This window comes from Eptatretus burgeri, chromosome 11 (assembly GCF_056783735.1).
Source record: "Eptatretus burgeri isolate ZD-2024b chromosome 11, Ebu_testis_v1, whole genome shotgun sequence".
NCBI classification, from domain to species: Eukaryota; Metazoa; Chordata; class Myxini; order Myxiniformes; family Myxinidae; genus Eptatretus; species Eptatretus burgeri.
The window spans coordinates 66354741-66377684 of NC_140971.1; the positions used below are offsets into that span (position 1 = coordinate 66354741).

The window sequence follows — 22944 nt, forward strand, 5'->3', positions numbered from 1 at the left end:
AATAGTTGAGGCACTTTTTGTTTAGAGAGAGAGAGAGAGAGAGAGAGAGAGAGAGAGAGAGAGAGAGAGAGAGAGAGAGAGAGAGAGAGAGAGAGAGAGAGAGAGAGAGAGAGAGAGAGAGAGAGAGAGAGAGAGAGAGAGAGAGAGAGAGAGAGAGAGAGAGAGAGAGAGAGAGAGAGAGAGAGAGAGAGAGAGAGAGAGAGAGAGAGAGAGAGAGAGAGAGAGAGAGAGAGAGAGAGAGAGAGAGAGAGAGAGAGAGAGAGAGAGAGAGAGAGAGAGAGAGAGAGAGAGAGATATGATGTACACATCACAACTATCGCTGTATACACGTTAATGCCTTCTTTCCCCCTTCATTCTCATGCTATTTTCATGAATTGTTGATTCTGACAATCTGGAATCTTTTTGAAGTCATACTTTCAGATGTGGAGCTGTATGCAAAGTTCACAGATTGGAAAAGGTCCAGAAAAAAAATAATCAAACAAAGAATATATATTTTCCATTTCATTTTGTTGAACGATTTTAACGGATTGTGTTTTTTTTTTTTTCTTTCTTTCTTCATTTAAACTTTTGAATTGAACAATCAATCAAAGTCATGCAATAAAAACGGCCAGCAAACCACGTGTACAAGAAGCCAGTATCTGGTGACAGAACGTGCTCACAAAGAGGAGATGTTTCTCCAACTGGAGTTCAAAGAGTTTTCCGTCGCTCTCGATTTATTCATTTCAAAGGATAAAAAAAAAAGAACCTTTAGATAAAACAATACCCTGTCGACATCAAGTTGCACCCCATGATTGGAGGCTGCAGATTAATTCAGGCCGAAACAACAGGTGTCTGGTTTGGCATCATTTCTGGAGGTGTGGCTACACAGATGAAAAAGTAACAATTTCTCCAGATATTGCACAATGGCTTTCGTAGTTTTATAAAGCTCTCCCCGCCCCTTCCCCCCTCAGTTTTAATTCTGCATTCAATACATTTTGACGCATTATCTGCTGCATTGTTGCATCAAAATAAATCTCCAATTTTGTTCAACACAAAACATCAAAAGGCATCATATCATAACAGAGCCGCATGTGCCTAAAATGAGTAATTTGGTGAGGTTTAAGCTTCATGGTATTAAATTGTGGAGAGCAATTTCCAACGCATACTTTGCACTTCGTCGTGGTGGTGGGAAAGATGGCAGGGGAAGAAATGGGAGTTTGAGTCAAAAATTCTGCGACATTTTCCTAGGTAATACATTTAGATGGCTTCTCACCTATCAAGTGATCATATGTGACAATACATCACCAACAATGCTCAAGCGCCCAATTTCCAACAATAACTTCAGGTTGGGTTTCCATGTTAAAAATTCCCAAAGGCATGCAGCGAAGGAGAAACTATACGTAATCATCAAAACAAAGGAGTTGCAGGCTTGTGAAGCCTTTGTCAGACACTACTTAAATAGGTAAAGACAAGACATGGTACAACATAGGCACAGGCATGAGGTTCATTATAATGACACCGTCACATGATTCGCTTTTTAAAGGTTTGTCCGAGGGTGGGGGGAAAAAAAAAAAAGAAGGAAGTTCATAAAACTCAAATCTCGACCAAAAGCACCAGTTATGATGATGGTTTCGATCATGGGACGAAGAGCCAGTCAAATGTTTGGACATAATGAGGTTATGAGTTTCGACTTAGATCAATTATGTTGTTACTTTCATTATATAGAAGGCTATCTTACACAGGGAGGACAAAAGAGGAGGTGAATGTGGTGTGGACAAATTGTAGAGGAATTTTTCTTTTTTTTTAAGGAAGAGGGGGACTAGGAGAAAACTCTAAATTCCAAAGTCTGCACAAGTAAATATGTAGATGGCCTACATCGTAATGACACAGAATGTCCTACATAATTGGCACGTGACATTTTGGTTCCTTCCGAACAATATCTCTCCACCTTTAATTTCCATAATCCAGCTCAAGCCACTTGTCGATCAATCAAAGCAGAGTGACTACACTTTGTCAACGTTCTTAGCTACACCGCTTCAATACTCAAAGCAACTTTTTGCCTGTACTGCGAGTATGCGAGAGATAATCTCCTTTATGTTATATCAAACTAAGGAGTTGCAAGGATCACAAACTGCACAATTGAAAGTGTTCCTATTGTCAGCATTTTGGGGAAAGTGCTGCTCGTTGTGCCACAAAATTGCCTGACGTGGAAGCTTTCGAACTGGCACGCACTTTGCTTGCAGCCAGGAGCTGACTCCCGAGATCAAATAAGGAGAGTTGATGCATACGATATTTATCTATAATTGCCTGGTCAATCAGACCATCAGCTAAAGCATCATCGATGTTGAACTGGAGACCTGACTTCCTGTCCACAAGCATTGTGCTTTCCTTTTCAGGAGACCGGGAGATTATTTCTTCCCATTCACATTCCTTCCCCGACAGGTGCTGGAAAAGCTCCTGGTTAATATACTTCTCACGATAAGCTTGTTGGATGCTCATTTGCTTGCCGAGCTCCTCATCCACGACGAAAATCTTGCGCTGTTGTAAGCTGGACGAAGCTGCTCTTTTTTCCTTCAGAGGCAGCAAAAGCAGATTTGTTTTTGAATCTGCAAAACAACGGCTCAGAAGTTTCTTGTACGTGAGGTTTTCTTGAGTATTCGGGTCAAAAAATCCTTTCGTGTCTTCCGTGGCATCGGACAAGATCCTATTCATCTCTTTGTCAAAAAGTCCCCGGCTGTAGGCTGTCTCCACAGGCAATCTGTGGCTGGCTTGAGGATCTATTATTCCTCCAGTGGCAATCTGGGCTTCCAAAAGGCGGACGCCATGATGTTTTACAATTAGATTCCTTTTGAGAGCCTGGAAGAGTGAAATGCGTTTCCCAGTGTACGGATCATTGTAGCCCATAACCGCTCCTTCGGCGGAAAGCAGCTTTGTACGAAACTCGTCACCCACGAGGCCTGCTTTTGCAGCTTCCTCTACAGTGAGCCGTACATTCTTAACTGGATCTATAATGTGTCCTGTTGCTGCCTGTGCTTCCAGAAGCTCCAGTGCCGTCCCTGGCCGGATGAAACCCCTCTGCAAGGCTGCATAAATAGGAATCGTTTCCTGGGTGCTTTCTATGAACAGACCCGCAAGGCAACCTGTACCTGAAAGATATCCTCTGATGGAGTCACTCACCTCTTCAACGGTCTTGGAACCCCTTGTGAGATCAGTTGCTGTGACTTCATCAATCACACCTGAACTTACAAGTTCATCCATTGTGAGGTCTCTTCTTATCCCGCTGAACTTTAGATATTTGGAGGAGCTTTCTTTCTCAATCAGTAGTTCTGATATTCTAGATAGAAGCATTGCTTTGGTAATCTTGCCAGACCTGTAATCTGCCATGAGCTTTTTCTTTGTTTCTTCATCAAAAAGATTCCCATCAAAAATCTCTTGCAAGGTGAGCTCTTTTCCCCTGTTCTTTCCACATGGAATTTCTAACTTGAGTTTCTTCAGCTCCTCGACTAGTTGCGTTTCTATCACAATATAACGAGTCTCGCTCTTACTCACAATCCTCTCAGAAATGTTTGGCTTCATTTCCATCGACGCGTTCTCCCCATGCACGTTTTGTATTTGCTCAATCTGTGCGATCACGATGTCTTGTGCAATCTTGCTCCATGGTGGCTTCTCTTTGAGCACCAGGAGGCAGAGTCCAGTGTCATCATCCGTGATGCACTGCTCAATCAGCTGGACATATGTGAGGTTCTCCTCTGTGTTGGGATCAAGGAAACCTTTGGTTTCACTGTAAGGATCAGTAAGGTGCCTGTTTATCTCCTCATCAAAAAGACCTCTACTGTAAGCCACCTTTATGGGAAGCCTGTGGCTAGCTTGGGGGTCTATTATTCCTCCGGTGGCGATCTGTGCCTCGAGGAGACGAATACCGTGGCTTCTCAATATGAGGCCTTTCTGCATAGCTTGAAATAAAGAAATTTTGTTGCCAGTTTGAGGGTCCTTGTAGCCTGTAATTGCACGTTCTGCTGACAAAAGTTTGTCCTTGAATTCTGCACCAATTAAACCTTTTCTTACTGCCTCTTCAACAGAAAGCTGAGTATTGCCGACGGGATCTATCATGTATCCTGTCGCTGCCTGAGCTTCAAGCAGTTCCAATGTGGTTGCTGGTCTCAAGAAACCCAGCTTCATTGCCTTGTATAAAGACACCTTTTGCTTTGTCTTCTCGATATAAAGCCCAGCAATGCTCCTGGAACCTCCAAGAAAACGTGCAAGAGATTCAGACACTTCTGCCATCATTTTCTTACCCTGTACCAAACCATCAGCCGTTGCTTTGTCAAGTATAAGTGATTCCTCCAAATCCTTTATTGACACCTCCTGACGGAGCCCCGGAAGCTTGAGATCCATTTTTCTGCGCTCATTCTGTTTCACTTCCAAAGTCTTTCTCAGCTCTTCCGCCGAAAGCTTTCCCAAGTGAAAATCTTTCATAAATTGCTGTCTCTCCTCCTCGCTCATCTCAACATCCCAAAGCAGATCCCACATGGACATTCCACCATGTCCTACCAATTTCGTGGAGCGCAAAGAATCCTCCACCGCAGATAAAATGTTTCCATTCACCTCCACCACCTCGGGCTGCGTGACAAAACAAAACATTTCGTACATTGGCATCGTAAATGATGTTAACTAAGGCAGGTCACATTTAATAAAACCCAAGGATGTTGCACTGCAGTACTTTACATAACTACTACTACTACCTCTCACGGCAGAGAAGGTTACTGGCTGGGGAAAGGTTCTGACCAAAGTCTTTCCTGAACCAGCTGGTCAGGCCTTATGTTTGACTGAAAGGGCAAGAATTTGTCATTTGTTCAGGGTGTTGGCGATAACTCGCTTACTCTTCCTGAAGAACACCACGAGGTATTGAATGGCCACCGCTTAATGCTAGCAGGTGGGACGCCCTGCTTAACATCCATCGAAGGAACACCAATTGGACAGTTCAGAGTTGGGTCGAGAATCGAACCCAGAGCAGACAACTCAAAGGCAAGAGTACACATGAGAGCCTGTATATGAAGAGACAAGGCAGATAAACAGAGTGCAACAATCAAAAGTACATGCAAGTCACATTCATTTGCAACATCACAGTTATGGCAGATGATCATATCATGTTCAATCGGAAATAAAATCATTATGACGTCATAATCAGGTAAGTGTATACCTTTGCAGCTTGTGAGAATGGACTGATGCATCTGTGTAGTTGAGCACTCAATTGAAACGTTATTTTTATGCAAAATAGAGTGCACGCACATTTGTTTAGCAAATATAGCTTAGAAATTCCCACCTGATCACAATGTCAATTTTGGTTACAATGACCACTCTGCTTCTGAAACAGAAAACAATAACTTCACCGTCCCTGGTGCATTTCCTTTACACCTCCATCAAAGGTGGAAAGGAGATTATAGTGGGGCAACTTAGCATAACAATTGTGCATTTTGTGAGGAAAGCACCAAATTTGGCACACTAGTAGCCTATCATATTATGAACAGATTTGGATATTGGGCCATCTCAAAATTTTTGATGGCAGTGGAAAATGGCTGCCACAGCCATCAGCGGCTGAATTTGAGATGGCCCAATATCCAAATCTGTTCATAATATGAAAGGCTACTAGTTGCCAAATTTGGTGCTTTCCTCACAAAATGCACAATTGTTATGCTATATTTAGCTAAGTTGCCCCACTATAATGTTTTCACCCGTTTGCCTGTCTGTTTGTCTGTGACCAGGACATCTCAAAAAGTTATAGCCGGATTTAGATGAAAGTTGGTGGACAGGTTGGGTGTGTCACAAGGCCAAAATGATTTAATTTTGGTGAGGAACCGGATCTGGATAGTAGAAATGAAACGATTCTTCACCGTGGGAAGATGGGGCCAAAAACGACAAACAGTAAATCCTCAAATATCGTGGGCTTCGACCAATTGCGGGCAGCCTATTGTGCTTCAATTTAGTTACCATTTCAGCCAATTGCGTTTTTTGAACTGAGATGTCATCGTTTGCATCCGCATGTAAGATTACTTCCTATTATGAGCCTTTTGTTGTTTCTTGTGCACTGTTTTTAATGATTCCCAAACTTAAAATGATGGACAAAATTAATTGTGCAAAAATGCAGAGAAAGGTTAGAATGTTGTGTGGAAAAAAAAAGAGTTGTTGGATAGGTTTGTAAGAGGTGAAAGTGCGGCATCTGTGGACCGCCATTATGGGATCAATGAATTGACCATGAGTTGTATCCATGCAAGTGAGTCAAATATCCATGCAAATATTGCTGCTAGGACTCCACAAAGTGCAAAAGTCTTATTCCAGTCCTGTGATCTTCATATTGAAAGAATGGAAAAAGCACTTGATGTTTGGATTGAGGACCAAACACAGAAAAAGTGGAATCTGCCTTTGAGTGGACCGGTGATACGGGAGAAATCATTGCGGATTTACCAACGTTTCCATGAGGCATCCAGGGCTGAAGGCTCCAATTCAACCATGGCGACTCACAAGTTCCATGCCAGCAAGGGCTGGTTTGAAAAATTCAAAAGAAACATTCAGCCTCTATCATGTGAAATTAATCAGGGAAGTTGTCTCAGCACACCATGATGCTGCAAAAAAACTACCCACCACAGCTCATGGAACTAATCGAGGTGAAGGGATTTATGCTGGAGTAGATTTTTAACGTGGAAGAGACAGGATTATTCTGGAAGAGGATGCCATCAGAAACCTTCCTCTTCAAGCAGCAGAGATCTGCTCCAGGGATTAAAGTAAAGTGGTTAAGAATCATCTTACCCTTTTCCAATGTGGCAATGCTGCAGGTAACTTAGTCATCGAGCTAATGCTGCTCTTCTGTTCGATGAATCCCCTTCCCCGCTCCAATTACACCACTCACCACTCCCTGCTCCCATAGCATTATTATCTCGAGCTAAGTCTTGTGTTTTCTATTTAAAGCAGAGCACAGTGTGTAATATTCTTATCCTCACCCACCTCGCCGTTCTGGAATAAATTTAAATGGTAAAAGTCTTGTTGTTGTTTATTACCTCTGCCACCAAAGGTATAAGGAGGTTATGTTTTCACCAGTTAGTCTGTCTGTTTGTTTTTGTGCAGGATATCTCAAAAAGTTGTGGACAGATTCAGATGAAATTTGGTGGCCAGGTTGGGTGTGTGGCAACGGCAAACTGATTAAATTTTGGCGAAGATCTGGACCTGGCTACGAGAATTTCTTAAGTGATTCTTCCCCATTGAGAGAGGGGTTAAAAAATGATACATAGCACAATATCTCGAAAAGTTGTGGACAGATTTGGACACAACATAGAAAACACATTTGGTATATGATAAGGAAGAACCTGAGCCAGTATCCAGCTTTCTGTACCCCCACCTTACCGAGTCACACCCAGCTGTTCCTGGACTCTGTATCCTTTTCTCCTGACAAGGTGGAGAGCTTGCTATCAAACCTCGACTCAGATTCTGCAACCGGTCCAGACGGCATCAACCCACGTGTCCTAAAAACCTGCTCTTCTGCTCCTGCTCACCCTCTCTCTGTTCTATTCACCCACTCATTTGCTCAACGTCATTTGCCATCTGCTCAGAAATCAGCAAACATGACCGCCCTGCATAAAAAGGTGCAAAAACGGATCCCTGCAACGACAAACCAATCAGCCTTCTCCCAATCATTAGCAAGGTATGGAATCCATCATCATTTCAGACATGAAATCAAAGCCATCTCCCGAGACATATTGCGTGTTTTCGATAAGGTCTGGCACCCTGCCCTGGTCACCAAACTCTTCCAAAAGTTATGCAAGGACATCTCCACTCATGGCTCGCAAATTTCCTCTCCTATCGCAGCCAACGTGTGGCACTTAATGGGCCAGACATTGGCCCCATCTTCCTGTCCAGGCTGGAGTTCCTGAAGGCAGTGTGCTGGGCCTTATTCTTTTTCGGTTTTTCATCAATGATCTCTCCGACCCTCTGGAAAATCCTCTTTATCTCTTTACTGCTGACTCCAACCTCTGCCGTACCATCGGTCATCCCTCAGACCGGCAAGCAGCAGCTTCTTCGCTCACTGCAGATCTGGATAAAATCACAAACTGGTCCAACACGTGGAACATGTCTTTCAATCCAGAGAAATCTCACACTCTCACTTTGTCTCTCCGAAAGGACTGTCTGGAACCCCCCACCCATCTACTTTCTCAACAATCCTCTCGAACAAGTCCTTTCATTCAAGTTTATGGGTCTCACTATCTGCCATAATCTTTCCTGGCAAAACCAGTTTCCAAGCTGACCTCCAAAGCCGGTCGCCGACTGGGCATCCTCCGTCGTGCAAGGTCCTTCCTTGGCACACCTGAGCTCCTGACCACCTGAGCTACAGTATATGGAGCTCCTGAGCGCTATGGAGTACTGCTCTCCCTTCTGGGCTGGTGCTCATACCTCTCACCTTTCTCAGATTCATGCTATGGAAACCAGGCCATTTTTGATCATTGGTATCTCCTGCGATGAGGCCGAGTCTTTGGGTCTCACTCTCTCAATGCAGGCAGGTCGGTGGTCTTTCTGTCTTCACCATCTCCTCTCCAGCTTCACCCTGCCCCCCTATTGCTATGTCTGCGATATGTCCCCCCCCCATATTTCCGCAGGGTCCTCAAGGTCCGCCAGCAACCCCCTTCTGGTAAAACTACCAAAATCAAGAATCACTGCTCAACTTCACTCTTTCATTCCTCTTTTTCCCCACCTTTGGAACAAACTCCCACACTCTCTTCAATCCTACTCTTCCCTCAAGGTCTTCAAGACAGCTGTTCACCACCATCTCTTATCTTCCCCCATTTAAAACCATGATCTTTTCTATCCTCACTAATCCACCCAAAACCCTCCTCCTTCAAATTCCCTGCTTTCCTTCCTGAAAGTCCCTGTAGTGTCCATTTTGTTTACCCTGTGTACCCCACCCCATCACTCTCCCTTCCACAGATCTCCTCATGTCTCTGTTCCTCACTGTTTTTTTTTACCTTCCCTCTCCTGCCCCTCGTGTCCTGCTCCCCTTGTTGTACGTTCTATGTGTTCGCTGTTATACGAGCCTCGATATTGTATTAAAAAAAAAGAATTGTTTCAATTTCGGTGAAGATCCGAATCCGATCCGATAATTTTTTAGTAATTCTCCACCATTGAGACATAGGGCTAAAAACGATACATAGCAGGATATCTCAAAAAGTTGTGGACGGATTCCGACAAAACCTGTACACGACAATTTTTGAATCTTCTAAAGCGATTATTCACCATTGAGAAACAGGGCCAAAAACGATATGCAGCATATTTCGAAAATGTATTGGACCAGATATGCTCTTGTGGATCACGTATTATGTGGCGGAGGTATCAGCGATTTGCGCTTCTCGTTTGAATTGTAATATTTATTTCTGGCTGCCACCGACCTTCCTCGATAATTTCTCGAAAGCCAGGAACCAAACCCCCGTTTTCCCATAGGCCCTTGGTTTTAACTATTGTGGGATTTTCCAGGAACATAACCCCTGCAATATTTGAGAGTTTACTGTATTGCATGATATCTCAAAATGTTGTGGACGGATGATGACAAATCTTGGTGGACGATTTCGGTAGGTGACAATAACAAGCCAATTATATTTTGGTTAAGGTCCGGATGCAGATCCAGCCGATCAGTGCAATCCAAAATGTAAAGTGTTCAGCCTGGCAGAGTTATGCGTTCCACTGAGTGCCATTCCAGTTATTACTCGTTTCTATACTTTAAAAAAATGTATTATTTACATTTCTACCCACCAACTTAATTGAATATCTGTCACACTTCAATGGCGACAAGTCGGACAAACTGCATAGCTGCATGCATGCGTGCAAGCTTTCCAGATGGAAGAAAGTTCCTGCATTCTGTCTGTGCAGATGCCGTCATGCCTGCGATAATTGTCATATTTATTCAATTACTAGCAGTTTACCCACACTCCAGGTGGGTGGAGTTTGCATATTATATACTAAATGAAAGGTCATTGATAGATATTTTCAGACCTTTGACTTTGAGACCTTTCGTTTGCGAAGGGGTCTGAAAGATCTGAAGGTTTTAATGATCTGAAAGGTCTAAATGTTTAATGGTCGAAAATGTATCGAGGTCAAATTGAAAGGTCTAAACTCTCGATGTAGTCAGGTTTAAAAATGTTTTTATTTTGTCGCTACTGTTGGAATATACATAATATTATGCCATGAACCACTTAGGTGTAATTGGCCCGTGTCACCATGGCCCTGCCTCCATCAGATTTATTGACAGGCATGGTCTCACCCACCCTAATTTCCCTTCCTATAACTACGTGTTGTGTTGCAGTTTTGCTTAGTTTTCATGGAATCCTTTCAAGTTGTGAAAATTGAGTAGTTATGAACTTTCCCACAGCAAAATGCATTAAATTTGTGTTTAAACCAGACTTTGTGGCATCATGGTGAGAACCTTCGCTCTGAGTCTGGGAGGTCGGTGATTCAAACTCCAGCAGAGGCATACCAAAGACATTAAAAATGGTACGTGATGCTTCCTTGCTTGATGCTAAGCATTAAAAAAATATTTAGTGCACGGACAGTCCCAATAGGTTGGCATCCATGGAGAGGAAGAAATTCTTCCTTAGGAAATGCCCTACTGAGTGAGGTGAGAAAGGCAGAGTCATCATTGTGACGCTGCTGGCACCCAGAGTACCCTGGAAAGTGACGGCACTTTCCCCAAGCTAAGTGGCTGCATTTGTCTCATCTAACAGTGTTAGTCTTGTGTTGCGTCATGTATGTTCATCTATGCCCATGTGTATGTGTGGCAGCTCCATTACGAGCCTTAAATCATATAAGTCCTGCGCTTAAACCAATTTTAACTTAAGCTGTCGAAAATGAATAAGAAGAATAAGAATAACAACAAAATGGCTTCTTTGAGTCGAACAATTTTTTTGTTCAGCGATGATGTCTGAAAGTTTAGTGAGTGTTATTGGATGTGAAATCCTCCACAGACGACTAGTAGGTACCTTATACGTTGATACGTTTGTAACTTGGTGGATTTTTTTTTTTGAGGATTTGTGTCGTATTAAACCTACATAGGAAGGCTTGTGACTTCCTGATACAGCACAGAGAAGTCACCTCCATTAGAAGTGTGAAGAAACATGTTTTATGAAGGATGACAGTGTTTCGCACCAGTTTTGAGGACATCAAGCGCAGCCTTTGCAGAGTCTCCACCGAAATCCGCAGCTCAGAGCGAAGTGAAGGGACACTTGGTACTGAAGGAGACTCCGCAAGGAAAGATGATGCCTCCTGAGAAATCCCTTCAAGGGTCGTGCTCAACTCCTCGACTTCCTGCTTCAATGAAGCCTGTAAGGGCATACGGTAAGGTCACATCCTTTCATTCGGATTTCCTATGGAAGTCAATATTATAACACTGCAAGTTCGTCCGATAAATTACTACTCATTAATCGTTCATCTCACAGAGATAATGTACCAATCTCCCGAACAATTCCTGCTGAGAAATGAAAAGGATATTTGGTTAAATTACAGATATTTTGGTGTTGGTTTCATTGTACCAAATAGGATGCTGAGATACCGTTAAATCAAATGCCAAAGGTCTCTGAGCATCTGTTCTTCCACTACTCCAGTTACCTTATTTCCCATGCGCACAGACGTGCACACTTCACTTCCTATACTCACCATGTGTTGCTCATATTTGTGCACTCCACCTGGTGCAGCAGCACGACCTTCACATGCCTCCAGCTGTAATCGTATGTTGAGAAGCGCAGAGATGTATCGGCGACACGCAGCTTCACTCTCTGCATCTGCATGAAGAACATCGAGCTCATGGATTTCAGCAATTGCTGTCATAAAACTGCAAGTGAGGAATTCATTTCTAATCACTGCAGATCATTCCAACAGTTCATTTTCATAATGAATTGACAAATCCCAAGTTTGTACCTCTCAATCGTGCTTGAGCAAACTACGAATTCACAATATCAACGAATTACGAGATAGTCATGAAAATCATGAAGTACTTGAGCAAACTACAACATCAGTGATGTGTCTGAAGATGTAACCGACAGTGAGAAAGGAAGGTGTTTAATGCACCTGTTCAATGTTATTCGTATAAAAGTACAGTACATCAGTCCAAGTCAAGATATGCTCACCCCTGAGCTGACCAATCTGGGTTTTCAGTCCCAATAGATTTGTTTCTCAGAAATTCCATCTTTTTTTTTTCAATTACTGTACACTTCTGCATCTCTGAGAGAAGTTTACAGAATATGTAAGATATTCAAAAAATTCCTCTTGATCAATCACAGCCACATGTTTTTCAATTATCAACTCTTATGTGAGTTGTGATGTTTTCCAGCACAGACTCACTTTCACGCTGCATTTGTTGTAGCCGTGCCCAGCAGGCTTCAGCCTTGGCTTCCACCCGTGCTCGTGCTGTGACATCAATCACCAAACCTTCCTGGCTTCGCTCCCGAAAATGGTGGTGCTGAAGTTCCAGTTCCTTTTGTGCCGTAATTAGCTTCTCTGCTTCCACCGTCTACAATCATACCACCAAACTCACCACATTGATCTCCTTTCCAGAATATCCTTTTTTATTGCCCCATGCACACAGAGCAAAAAGTAGGGTTAAGCAATTGGTTCATTTTGTCTGTCTGTCTACAAATGTCAGTTTATGATCGAGGACCAACTTAATTTCAATTGAATTTTATATTGTTACGGCTGTGGAAATTTGCATTACACCATGAAGGGCCCGTAGGTGAGATATCTCTAAGTACATGTGTAGTTAGCCCCAAATCCGTTGTCTAGAGGGAATTTATGTGATTCATTCGGGCTGCGACGCTTTGAGATAGCCGTTTTTCTGTTCTATCTTTATTTTGAACCAACCACGTCTCAACCGCCATCACACAACAACCACCTTAACCACCACGCCAGCCATCGTCACCAACTACAACCACGCTCCAACCCTCAGACAACAACAACAACGCCAACAGCCACGACCTTTACCATCACAACTCAATCCCGCAAACATCGCATCACCGTCATTCCCAAACGGCACCATAACCATCAAATCACCACCGATAAACCCTCCACCACCCTCACCTCTCTCCTTCTACGGCCATTCCCGCACCACCTGTGAACACTGAGCGTCGGGCTGTCTTAGGCTCGTTCAGCGGTACGCACCGAGTCGCGAGCGCAAATAGTGGCCTTTCCGAGGGAGAATTCGGATCAAGAACGCTACACGCCCACTTCTGATCCATCCAATTAGCAAGCGCGGAGCGGCTTGGCACCGCCTCCAGGCGCGTCTGTGTGAAATCGATATCTGCAAATTCTAGGATCAGGGGAGATTCACGCCCCCTTTCCTCCAACCAATTGGTGAGCGTGGCTCCGCCCCTGAGGTCATCCTGATCCGGATATTTGCATATTGTTTTCTCCTGCCGACCTATAAAACGGCGAGTGCAAGGCGAATCGTGGCAGTAGCAGAGTGTGGCAGTAGGAGAGTGTGGCAGTAGGAGAGTGTGGCAGTAGGAGAGTGTGGCAGTAGCAGAGTGTGGCAGTAGGAGAGTGTGGCAGTAGCAGTGTGTGTCGGCAGGGCAGAGTGGAGTCGGGTGGTGAAGTCCTCGGTGTGGCATCGAGTTGGGTTCTGCAGTCGGCTTAGGAGAGTTGCGGGAAGAGGCAAAGGAGCTCAGGTCCGAGGCGAGAAGGACGGCGGTCAGCGACGAGGTCGCGGTGTGAGATCGCTCGTCGCGGGACCCAAGCCAGCCAGCCACTCTCCTCCCCCAGGGCATCAACAATTCCCCCTTTCCGCCGCGCTGAGATAGTGGAAAAAGGGGGCCCCGTTCCCACCCCATTCCAAACGTCGTGCCAACGAAACCCGCCAAGGAGCACGGAGTCGGGGCAATTGCAGGTGAGCAATTGGCACGATCGTGGTGAGGTTAAACCCCCACCCGTGACTAGCTCCCGGCGTTGGTCCGAGAGGGTCACGACTGAATTGTCCGTTCCGGTGGGCGAGGCGGCCGCCATTCGAGTCGAGCGGCCGATCGCACGCCGGCGGGCGCGAATTCGCAACAATATTTTGAACATGAATCAGAAAACAAACCTGGAGTTTAACAGTAATTTGGCTCTGAATTCGTCCATATCGTGCACACGTAGAGAAGTGCAAAATAATCTTTTCACTCTGTCTGCCTGTCAAATAAAATTGAAAATCATTCCAAATAGGAAACTTACTGTTTTAAGGAGTCACAAAGGACAAACAACAGGCATGAAGAACTAATGCAACATGTTAAATAAGGTGGTGTAAAAGACACTGCATCAATGGCGGTAAACTTCTGAAAACTTCTGTTTTTTTTCTACAACCTCTAAAATCTTTATTTAATTTAAATTGAATTTTGACTTGAACACTGAAGAACACAAATCACCTTTTTGGCACTTTCAAAACCATTCTGTTTATCAGTACTTGGACAAAATGTTACGGCATTTTACGTCCACAACCCAACCAAATTTGTCGCTCGTAGATTCTGCCCATGTCCTTGTTTCTCAAAACTGCATGGGGTAAGGTGTTCTATGAACTTTCTAATTATTGATGTTATGGAAGTTTCAGCTGCTCTCCCACCACCATTAGTTCTCAAAATCAACTTTGACTTGAAGTACAATTCAAATTCAAATGATAGACAGTTCTTGACCACTGCTGTAACTCTTTTTAAATCTGGAATTCTTGTCAATCATACTATTATAATATGGACAGACAGACTCAGAAACACATGGATTTGTCACAAGTGGACTTGTCACAATTTAGGAGATGGAGGCTTTATTGATCAGTTCAAAGCCATTCTGACAGCCTCTTCTTCACCCTGATACATATTCCACACCCTTTAATGCTATATATCGATATATAGCTTGGTTCTTAGAAGTATTATGAAGGCAATTTGTGTTCTACAGTCCTCACGTTTACAATTCAATTTAAATAAAGCTTTAAAGAGGTTTAAAGGTGTATAAATAAAATAAATTCCGGGTTTTACCACTATTTTCCCCAATGTTTATTACATAGCCCTATCTAACACGTTACATAAGTAATTCGTACCTGTTGTTTGTGTCATTTATAACATCCTTAAAAACTAAGTTTCCTGTTTGGAATGATTTTCAATTTTGGTTGACTGCCAGGAAGGCAGAGTTGAAAAAAATTATCTCACTCCTCTTTACGTGTGTGTGTGTGTGTGTGTGTGTGTGTGTGTGTGTGTGTGTGTGTGTGTGTGTGTGTGTGTGTGTGTGTGTGTGTGTGTGTGTGTGTGTGTGTGTGTGTGTGTTCAAAAAAAATTCTCACTCCTCTGCATCAGGACAAATTCTGAGCCAAGGTACAGTAAAACGACAAATTTGTTTTCCAATTCATGTTCCGATTTGTGATCAAGATTTAACATTCAATTTAAATAAGTTGGTCCTTGATCATAAACTGATAAGACAGACGGAGGAGCGGATGTACCTGAACCAATTGCTTCATCCCGATCTTCGGTTCACATGTGGGGGGGAAATGTTAGCAGCTACAGCAAGACTGAACATGTTCCACCGAAAGACAAGCAACAGGAAAAGTTGTTTTTTTTCAATTTGCTTTTCATACAATCTGGAAACTATCATCTGCTTATCTTATCTCTCTTATTTTTAAAAATCAACAAACACAAAAGTGTGTTTGCAGATCTTTGTGCCTGGAAACTACTCCAAGACCATTGGACCTGATCAACACCAAACTTTCAGGATTAGGGGGATCCCTATTTAGGTTTTCTGTGAATTTTTATTTATTTCTCATAGGTGTTATTTCTCCATTGGGGCAGACCAATCCCATCACTTTGTCCGGTAACTACTCTGAGACCAAGGACCATCGATAGGCCAGGAAGCTCCTATTACATATGTATGAGCCAAATTTGAATTGTCTCCCTTTCATTAGAGATCTTGTCAGGTCAGGTGAGATCTGTGACCTGCTACAGGTACCATGTAAACCTGTACTAACCTGTTCCATGGTCGGGTTGTCGGCGACTAAACCGTCTCCCCCACCAGGTTTTCTGGTGAGGAGGGTGTTTGGATATGGACACCCAGCAGGATTAAAAACAAAACCTGTCAAAGGGCGGAGGAGCTCCTTGTGAGCCAACGGCCATCCATATCTAGTGCCCAACTGTGTCTGCGGACGTCCTCCTGCAGTTGGGTTACTTCTTATTAGGAGGTTGGTGGCAGGATTTGCACTCCAGCCACCGTAAAACGCTTCATTCCGCAAAACGCAAAAACGCAAAAAAAATCTGAAAACCCACTCCGTGGGAGTACCTCCTGTGCAGCTTCCCTTCGCAGGGCAGCTCACCGGATGATGGGATTGGGGCAAAGCCTTCGGGACCCCCAATCTTTGATAGGAGGGTAACATCCCTGGGTCAGATTGCGGGAGAGTGTGTCGGAGTGGTGCTGAGGTGTCGTCCACCAGACGGCGGTCTCCTTGGGTTAACCTGAGGCGGTCCCTTCGGGTGGGTGCCTGGAATGTCCTATCCCTAAGAGAGGATGATCACCTGTCTCTGTTATCATCTGAGCTCAAGCGTTTGGACATCGGGATTGCAGCTCTCTCTGAGGTTCGGAGACCGGATTGCGGCGAGATAATGGTGGGTGGTTACACCTACTATTAGTCTGGTCGCTCTGATGGTTACCATACCCAAGGAGTTGCTGTAGCTGTGTCCAATAAGCTGACCCCAATGATAATTGAGGTAACACCGGTCAACGAGCGTATTATGAGATTAAGGATTCGTCACTCCTTAGGTGTCATTTCCCTGGTCTCTATTTATGCTCCGACTGAGGCGAGTGATCTTACCGTGAAGGATGCATTCTACGCCACACTCGAGTCTGTGGTTGATCAGTGCCCCAGACGAGATACACTTCTAGTCTTGGGGGATTTCAATGCATCGACTGGAACTGATAGGGATGGTTATGAGGTGTGTGTTGGTCCCCATGGGTCAGGAACTATGAACCAGAATAGCACTAAGTTCCTTGACTTTGCAAGAAGTCATGGACTTAGGAGTGGCTGGTTCATGGTTTCAGCGCCCGCATAGCTCATCGCTGGACTTGGTATTCCAACGCTGGCGGTGTGGCAAAGGAGATTGACCATGTCCTCATTGACGGTCATTGGAGGATGATCCAGAACTGCAGGGTCTACCGGAGTGCTCAGTTCCTCAATACTGACCACAGGCTTGTTGTAGCAACTCTAAAGCTGCACCTTAAATCCTGGAGAATGGTACCATCCCAGCCTAGGCTGGATGTTGCCAAGCTCAGGGATGAGAGAGTAGCTGAGGAGTTTGCGAACAGGCTGAGTGGACACTTGGGGGGTCTGGGTGCTTTGGGGGGTCCTGAAGAGTTGTGGAGCACCTTCAAGACCACCATCCTTGATGTTGCCGGTGGATGCCTTGGAGCTCACCGCAGGGCAAAGAAGAATTTTGTCTCTCAAGGGACACTGGATACCATTGACCAGAGTCACAGGGCCAGGCTGAATGGCAGAGCTGAGCTGTTCAGGGAGCTGAGGCGTAAAACTGTACGTGCACTGAGGGTGGACAAGGAGGCCTATGTGCGAGGAATCTGTGAGGGGGTAGAGCATCACCTGTGGACAGGTGATTCTCATCCCGCTTACAGAGAATTCGCGCATTACGTTCATCCAAGCCCATCCCTCGGAGCACTGCAGTTCGAGCAGAGAGTGGTAGGCTCTTGACAGAGGAGTCTGAAGTGAAGGCCCGCTGGGCCGGTTACTTTGAGCGGTTGTACCAGGCTGATCCCCCAGCTGTCGAGTTGGACGTCAAGGGTGTTACAATCCCTGTTGCTGACCCTCGAATCAACTGTGGTCCACCATCGCTTGTGGAAACACGGGCTGCGGTGAACCAGTTGAAACGGGGCAAAGCTCCAGGGATCTGTGGCATCCATGCTGAACTTCTCAAGGCTGGTGGAAATGCTGCACTCGCGTCGTTGCATGCAGTTTTGTGCTCTGCCTGGAACACAGGCATCATCCCAACTGACTGGAAGAGGGCCTTGTTGTCCCTCTCTGGAAAAGGAAGGGTGATCGCCAAGACTGCAACAACTACCGAGGGGTGACGCTGCTCTCAGTGCCGGGCAAGGTCTTTGCTCGGATAATTCTTGATAGGGTTCGCCACCATCTGCTTGAGCACCAGCGTCCAGAGCAGTCAGGCTTTACACCAAAGAGGTCAACGATTGACCGTATCCTTGCTCTTCGTGTCCTCACTGAACGCAGACGAGAGTTTCGGCAGGGGCTGCTTGCAGCCTATGTTGATCTCTGTAAAGCGTTCGATTCAGTGAATCGGGATGTCCTCTGGAGGATTCTTGGTCTTCGTGGGGTGCCGACGAAACTGATCGATCTGATGTCTGAACTCTACTCTGGTACTGAGAGTGCTGTGAAGTGTGGTGGTACCGCCTCTGACTTATTTCCAGTTGTTACTGGAGTTCGTCAGGGATGTGTACTTGCCCCCCCCATTTTCAGCACTTGTATGGACTGGATTTTTGGGAGGATGTCGGAGAGATCAAGTTGCGGTGCATCGTTTGGCAATGTCAAGATCTCGGACCTTGATTTTGCAGATGATGCAGTCATCTTTGCGGAGACTTTAGACATCCTCTTGGGGCCCTCGAGGTGCTGAATGAGGAGTCGGAGCCGTTGGGATTACGGATTTCTTGGGTCAAAACAAAGATCCAGGCTTTCGGTGACATCTTGGATGCTGCTGTCCTGTCTGTGTCTGTTTGTGGTGAGGATGTTGAGGTCGTGGATAGATTCACTTACCTTGGCAGTGATATTCATGTCTCCGCAGGTTGTGAGCCGGAGGTCAATAGACGTCTGGGTCGGGCCTGGGGAGTCATGGATTCACTGGATCATGGGGTGTGGCGCTGCCGGTACCTGTGCGGGAGGACGAAGTCCGAGTCTTCAGGTCCTTGGTACTTCCAGTCTTGCTCTATGGGTGCGAGACTTGGACTTTGACCAAGGATCTGAGACGGAGACTTAATTCCTTTGGTACCAGGTCTCTTCGGAGAATCCTTGGCTATCGCTGGTCGGATTTTGTGTCCAACGAGCGGTTGCTGAGAGAGACTCGGATGAGATTTGTTACCTGCATAGTCCGTGAGCATCAGCTGCGGCTGTATGGACATGTGGCTCGTTTTCCTGACGCTGATCCTGCTCACCAGATTCTCTCAGCGAGGGAGTCTCATGAGTGGAGGAGGCCAGTGGGCCGACCACGTGCCTCATGGTTGCAGCAGGTTGACCATCATCTCAAGGAGATGGGGATGGGCCTGGCATCTGCCTGGGGGATGGCCAGACGGAGGCCCCCGGAGTACCGGCGGAAAGTGGACGCAGCGACGCGCTGTTCTGGCACATGCTCCCATACCTGACCTGATTAGAGACCTAACAAGCAATCAGATTGCATGATAATTCAATGCAGACACCATAGAATATCAAAAAACCACAAAGTCAAATAATAGCAATTTAGACCCCTCAGACCCTTTTGACAATTTAGACCCTTCAGATAGGCTAACTACTATTGGATATGGGGGATGTAGATGATCTTTAGGCCCCTTTAAACCCCTTTGACCCTTGAGACACACAGCACACAAACGTCTATGGAGTCTTCTTGCAATATACAGACGATACTTTTTTTCAGCAAGTAATGCGGAAAAATTCCACCCACCCAGAAGGTGGGTACTCTGTTCAGGTTATACAATCAAAAGCTTAAAATATCCTGTTTCAAAATTCCTCTTCAAAATCTTCAGATCCCCAAATATGTCAAACTTAAGTCTCCACCTCACCTTATCTCCAGCCCAGCCGCAGATCTTCTGGATGTGAATCAGAAGGTCTCGTGTTGCCGCAAGCTCCTCAGAGCCTCCTATAATCTGCTGTTTCACCTTATCGAGTTGCTGCTCAAGCCTAAAAAAATAAAAACAGTTGCCCACAACAATCCAAACAATCATCTAATTATGATGCCACTATCAAATCAAATGAATTGTGTTTAAACCAACAAGGGAAATGCAATGAGGACCTTTGGCCTTGGATGTTAATCTCACCGCACACTACGCTGTTTCGCTTCCAAATTGGGTGGTCCCATTGTGAAACACACAGAGGGAAGTTGAACGCTGTTAGCATCTCGACACGATACGGTCCACTCCTTCCCCTCAGCTTTACCGTCCAGTCGACATTCCTCACCTCTACTGACCGTCACCTTTACACGAACAGGAAATATCAGAAAGAAAGCAATGGCATCAATAATATACACAAGACATGGGATTTTATTAATAAAATGACATCTACAGCTTCATGGTGTGGAAATTTTTTTTTTTTAACTCCACCATCCTCAGTGAAGTTCCTGGAAGAAGAAGATTAACTTATACATAACTACAGGTACAGTACAGGTACAGGCAGGACAACCTTAAAGGAACATGGTTAAATGGTCACAAGTCACCTTCCCATGGGAGCACTCGCAGGCAGCACGGAGGGGGAGAGAAGAGATCTCATGCTGACCAGATCCCCGAGGTTTTAGCTGCACAACTGTCACTGCCCTCTGCAAGAGGTCTTCCACCCGAGCTCGAAGCAATTCCGCCTCCTTCTGGTCCTACCATAGGACAAATTAATACATCAAATCTGGCAAAGCTTTGTGGCCTTACTAGTCTCTTAAAGACAGCCTTGCAAAATATTTCATTCGATGTTGCAAACATGCAAATCAAGTCATCAAACAAATAGACATGCAGTTCGAGAGACGAACCGGTGGGTTGGCAAGAATCTTGTTGATGCCCTCAAGCCCCGAGTCAGTATTCCAGTTAAGCGTTGTCTTCACATTCTGCTGCATACTTTCCAGGTTTTTCTCGGCCTTATTCAGGTCTTCAAAGAACTGATGAAAGGAACACAAATAATTATGTTGATAAGAACACAAATAACTCCTACCTCTCATCCCTCGTTTCTGTCTCCGTCAATTTTCTCTGTCGGCCCTGCTGTTGGCATTCCCCCCTTCTCTTTCTGCTGTTCCTTTTGTTATGTTGTGTCCTAGCTCTTACACGAGCCTTGGCTGTGTATACAAAACTATATATTTCATCCCCAAAGATTGGAAGCTGCTTCGGTGAGGTGGTGTGTTACCTTCTCCAATTACCATGTATCTCGGCACACTCCGTGGTGGCATGAGATCAGCTTATAACCAATTACCATGGCAACAGGAGGACCAAATCCATAATCCATGATTTCCGACCTCACATTCCAAGCCAGTCCAGTCCCAAACAAAAATTACAAATACATAATTCAAGACCTCCTTTGTTCAATGCATCCATACTGTTAGAGAGATGTCCCCAATCATCCTTGCTCTATGATTGTTGGTGTTTGCACAAATATTCCAATTAGAGGAGCTTAATCATTGTTGTGGTGTTACAGTCTATATTCTACCTAGTGGTCTTTTGGGAGTGTCCCAGTGGAAGTTTATATTTGTCAAAGGACCATTGATGAGATTTGCCTGTTTGAGGTTCGTGGAATTAACGTCTCGTTCATCAGTTACAGAAATAGCATGACTAGGTTAAAGATATTAATATATTGAAAAAATCTCAGGTTATCACAAACCAAGTCCTTCCAATGAATCCCGAGTAGATCCTTTTTGGAAGTCATCAGTGACGGTACTTGCAGAGAATGGTCTGGCTTTATAGATTTGAAGCAAAGGAAGGAGAGATTTGGTTTATCCTGGGAATTGAAGAAAGCCTCCATATTTATGTGGAAATTTCCTCAGTCGGCTTTAAATGCTGACGTTAAGGAATTTGGTAGAAAAAGAAAGAACCATCGGCATCCCTTTTGTGAGCCAATGCTGGGATCCGAGGTTCAAATCCCACATACTGTACAGTACTGTGATTTGCTCCATGTCATCTAATGGCCTTGTACTTCATGGAGAACTACAAAAAAATGTCTTATTACATCATTGTCTAGTGTGCCATTCATGCACAAGCTCTTCTTTCAGCTTCAGATCACCATTGAGATATTGCAGCACATTCGGCTTAAGATTTTTAGAATCCTCACAAAAGCAGATAATTAATCATAAAGAGTTCAATCAAAACGTGGTCACATGGCTTCTGGCCAGGCTTGCTGACCTGGAAGTATTTTGTGTTTTCCTGTAAATGGGTCTCCACACAGTCACAGAGCTGAAGCACCCAATGCCAGCGGTTCTTGAGGTCATGTAGTGCTGTCTAGTGTTACAAGGGCATGAATAAAAGGTCAACCACCATAATCACCACCATATTTATTGTTACACACTACAGAGGCTTATGGGCCGGGGCCGACCAAGGCATTATGCCTGCAACACACTTTCGTGGAGACTTTGTCAACTGGAACATGACACGATCAATGTGCAAGCGCATATTTGATTCATTGTACAATAGCCTCACTCATACGTGTTACATTAATCATAATCATCAGCTAGGATTTGTCAAATATCACATCAGTAACCAACTTCCTCGTTTAGCTGTAAATAACTGGACAACAATGCAAATCAAATGAAAAACACCGTTTGCTATACAAATGGTCCAAAGAAGAGAGCTACAACTCAGGCTACCCAAGTACCTTGATGAACGAACCCGTGGGATGTCCCTGTGCTGTCAAAACCTCACCAGTCTTCTCAAGACGTTTGATGGAGGGCTCTCGGCGAGCCAACTCTGCTTGAAACTCCTGCAGGATTCACAGAAATCGCCATTTATATTATTTACTAAATATTATAAAAATCGTTTAGTGTTGCAGCATCTTCAGTTTGCCTTTTTGACACGAGAAACACATGGAAGCAGATATCGAAGGTCATTTGGCCCATCATGCTTGTGCCACAGCCACATCCTATTTCCAATCTATCGCTTTGCTTATCTTCTTCATACTAATTATCCCAGTTATTACTCTTGTATTATCTTAATAAAACGACTTAACATCAACTTCTTTAAATTTAGCTTGCA

At 44.6% G+C, this 22944-nt stretch overlaps 1 protein-coding gene across 2 annotated transcripts in view; it reads right to left on the reverse strand.

The window, feature by feature from the left end:
- Nucleotides 1-215: 215 nt before the first annotated feature.
- The window catches only part of LOC147017267 (plectin-like), an 86277-nt gene continuing 63548 nt past the window's right edge, over nucleotides 216-22944 (reverse strand). For both annotated transcript variants that reach the window (XM_085846732.1, XM_085846731.1), the window contains 10 exons: nucleotides 22568-22672; nucleotides 22099-22194; nucleotides 20742-20867; nucleotides 20442-20591; nucleotides 20047-20201; nucleotides 19792-19909; nucleotides 12349-12517; nucleotides 11665-11789; nucleotides 11158-11331; nucleotides 216-4599 (listed from right to left, as the gene is read on the reverse strand). In XM_085846732.1, the coding sequence (XP_085702858.1) occupies nucleotides 2137-4599; nucleotides 11158-11331; nucleotides 11665-11789; nucleotides 12349-12517; nucleotides 19792-19909; nucleotides 20047-20201; nucleotides 20442-20591; nucleotides 20742-20867; nucleotides 22099-22194; nucleotides 22568-22672 (3681 nt within the window). In that variant the 3' untranslated portion in view covers nucleotides 216-2136. The remainder of the gene's footprint in view (nucleotides 4600-11157; nucleotides 11332-11664; nucleotides 11790-12348; nucleotides 12518-19791; nucleotides 19910-20046; nucleotides 20202-20441; nucleotides 20592-20741; nucleotides 20868-22098; nucleotides 22195-22567; nucleotides 22673-22944) is intronic.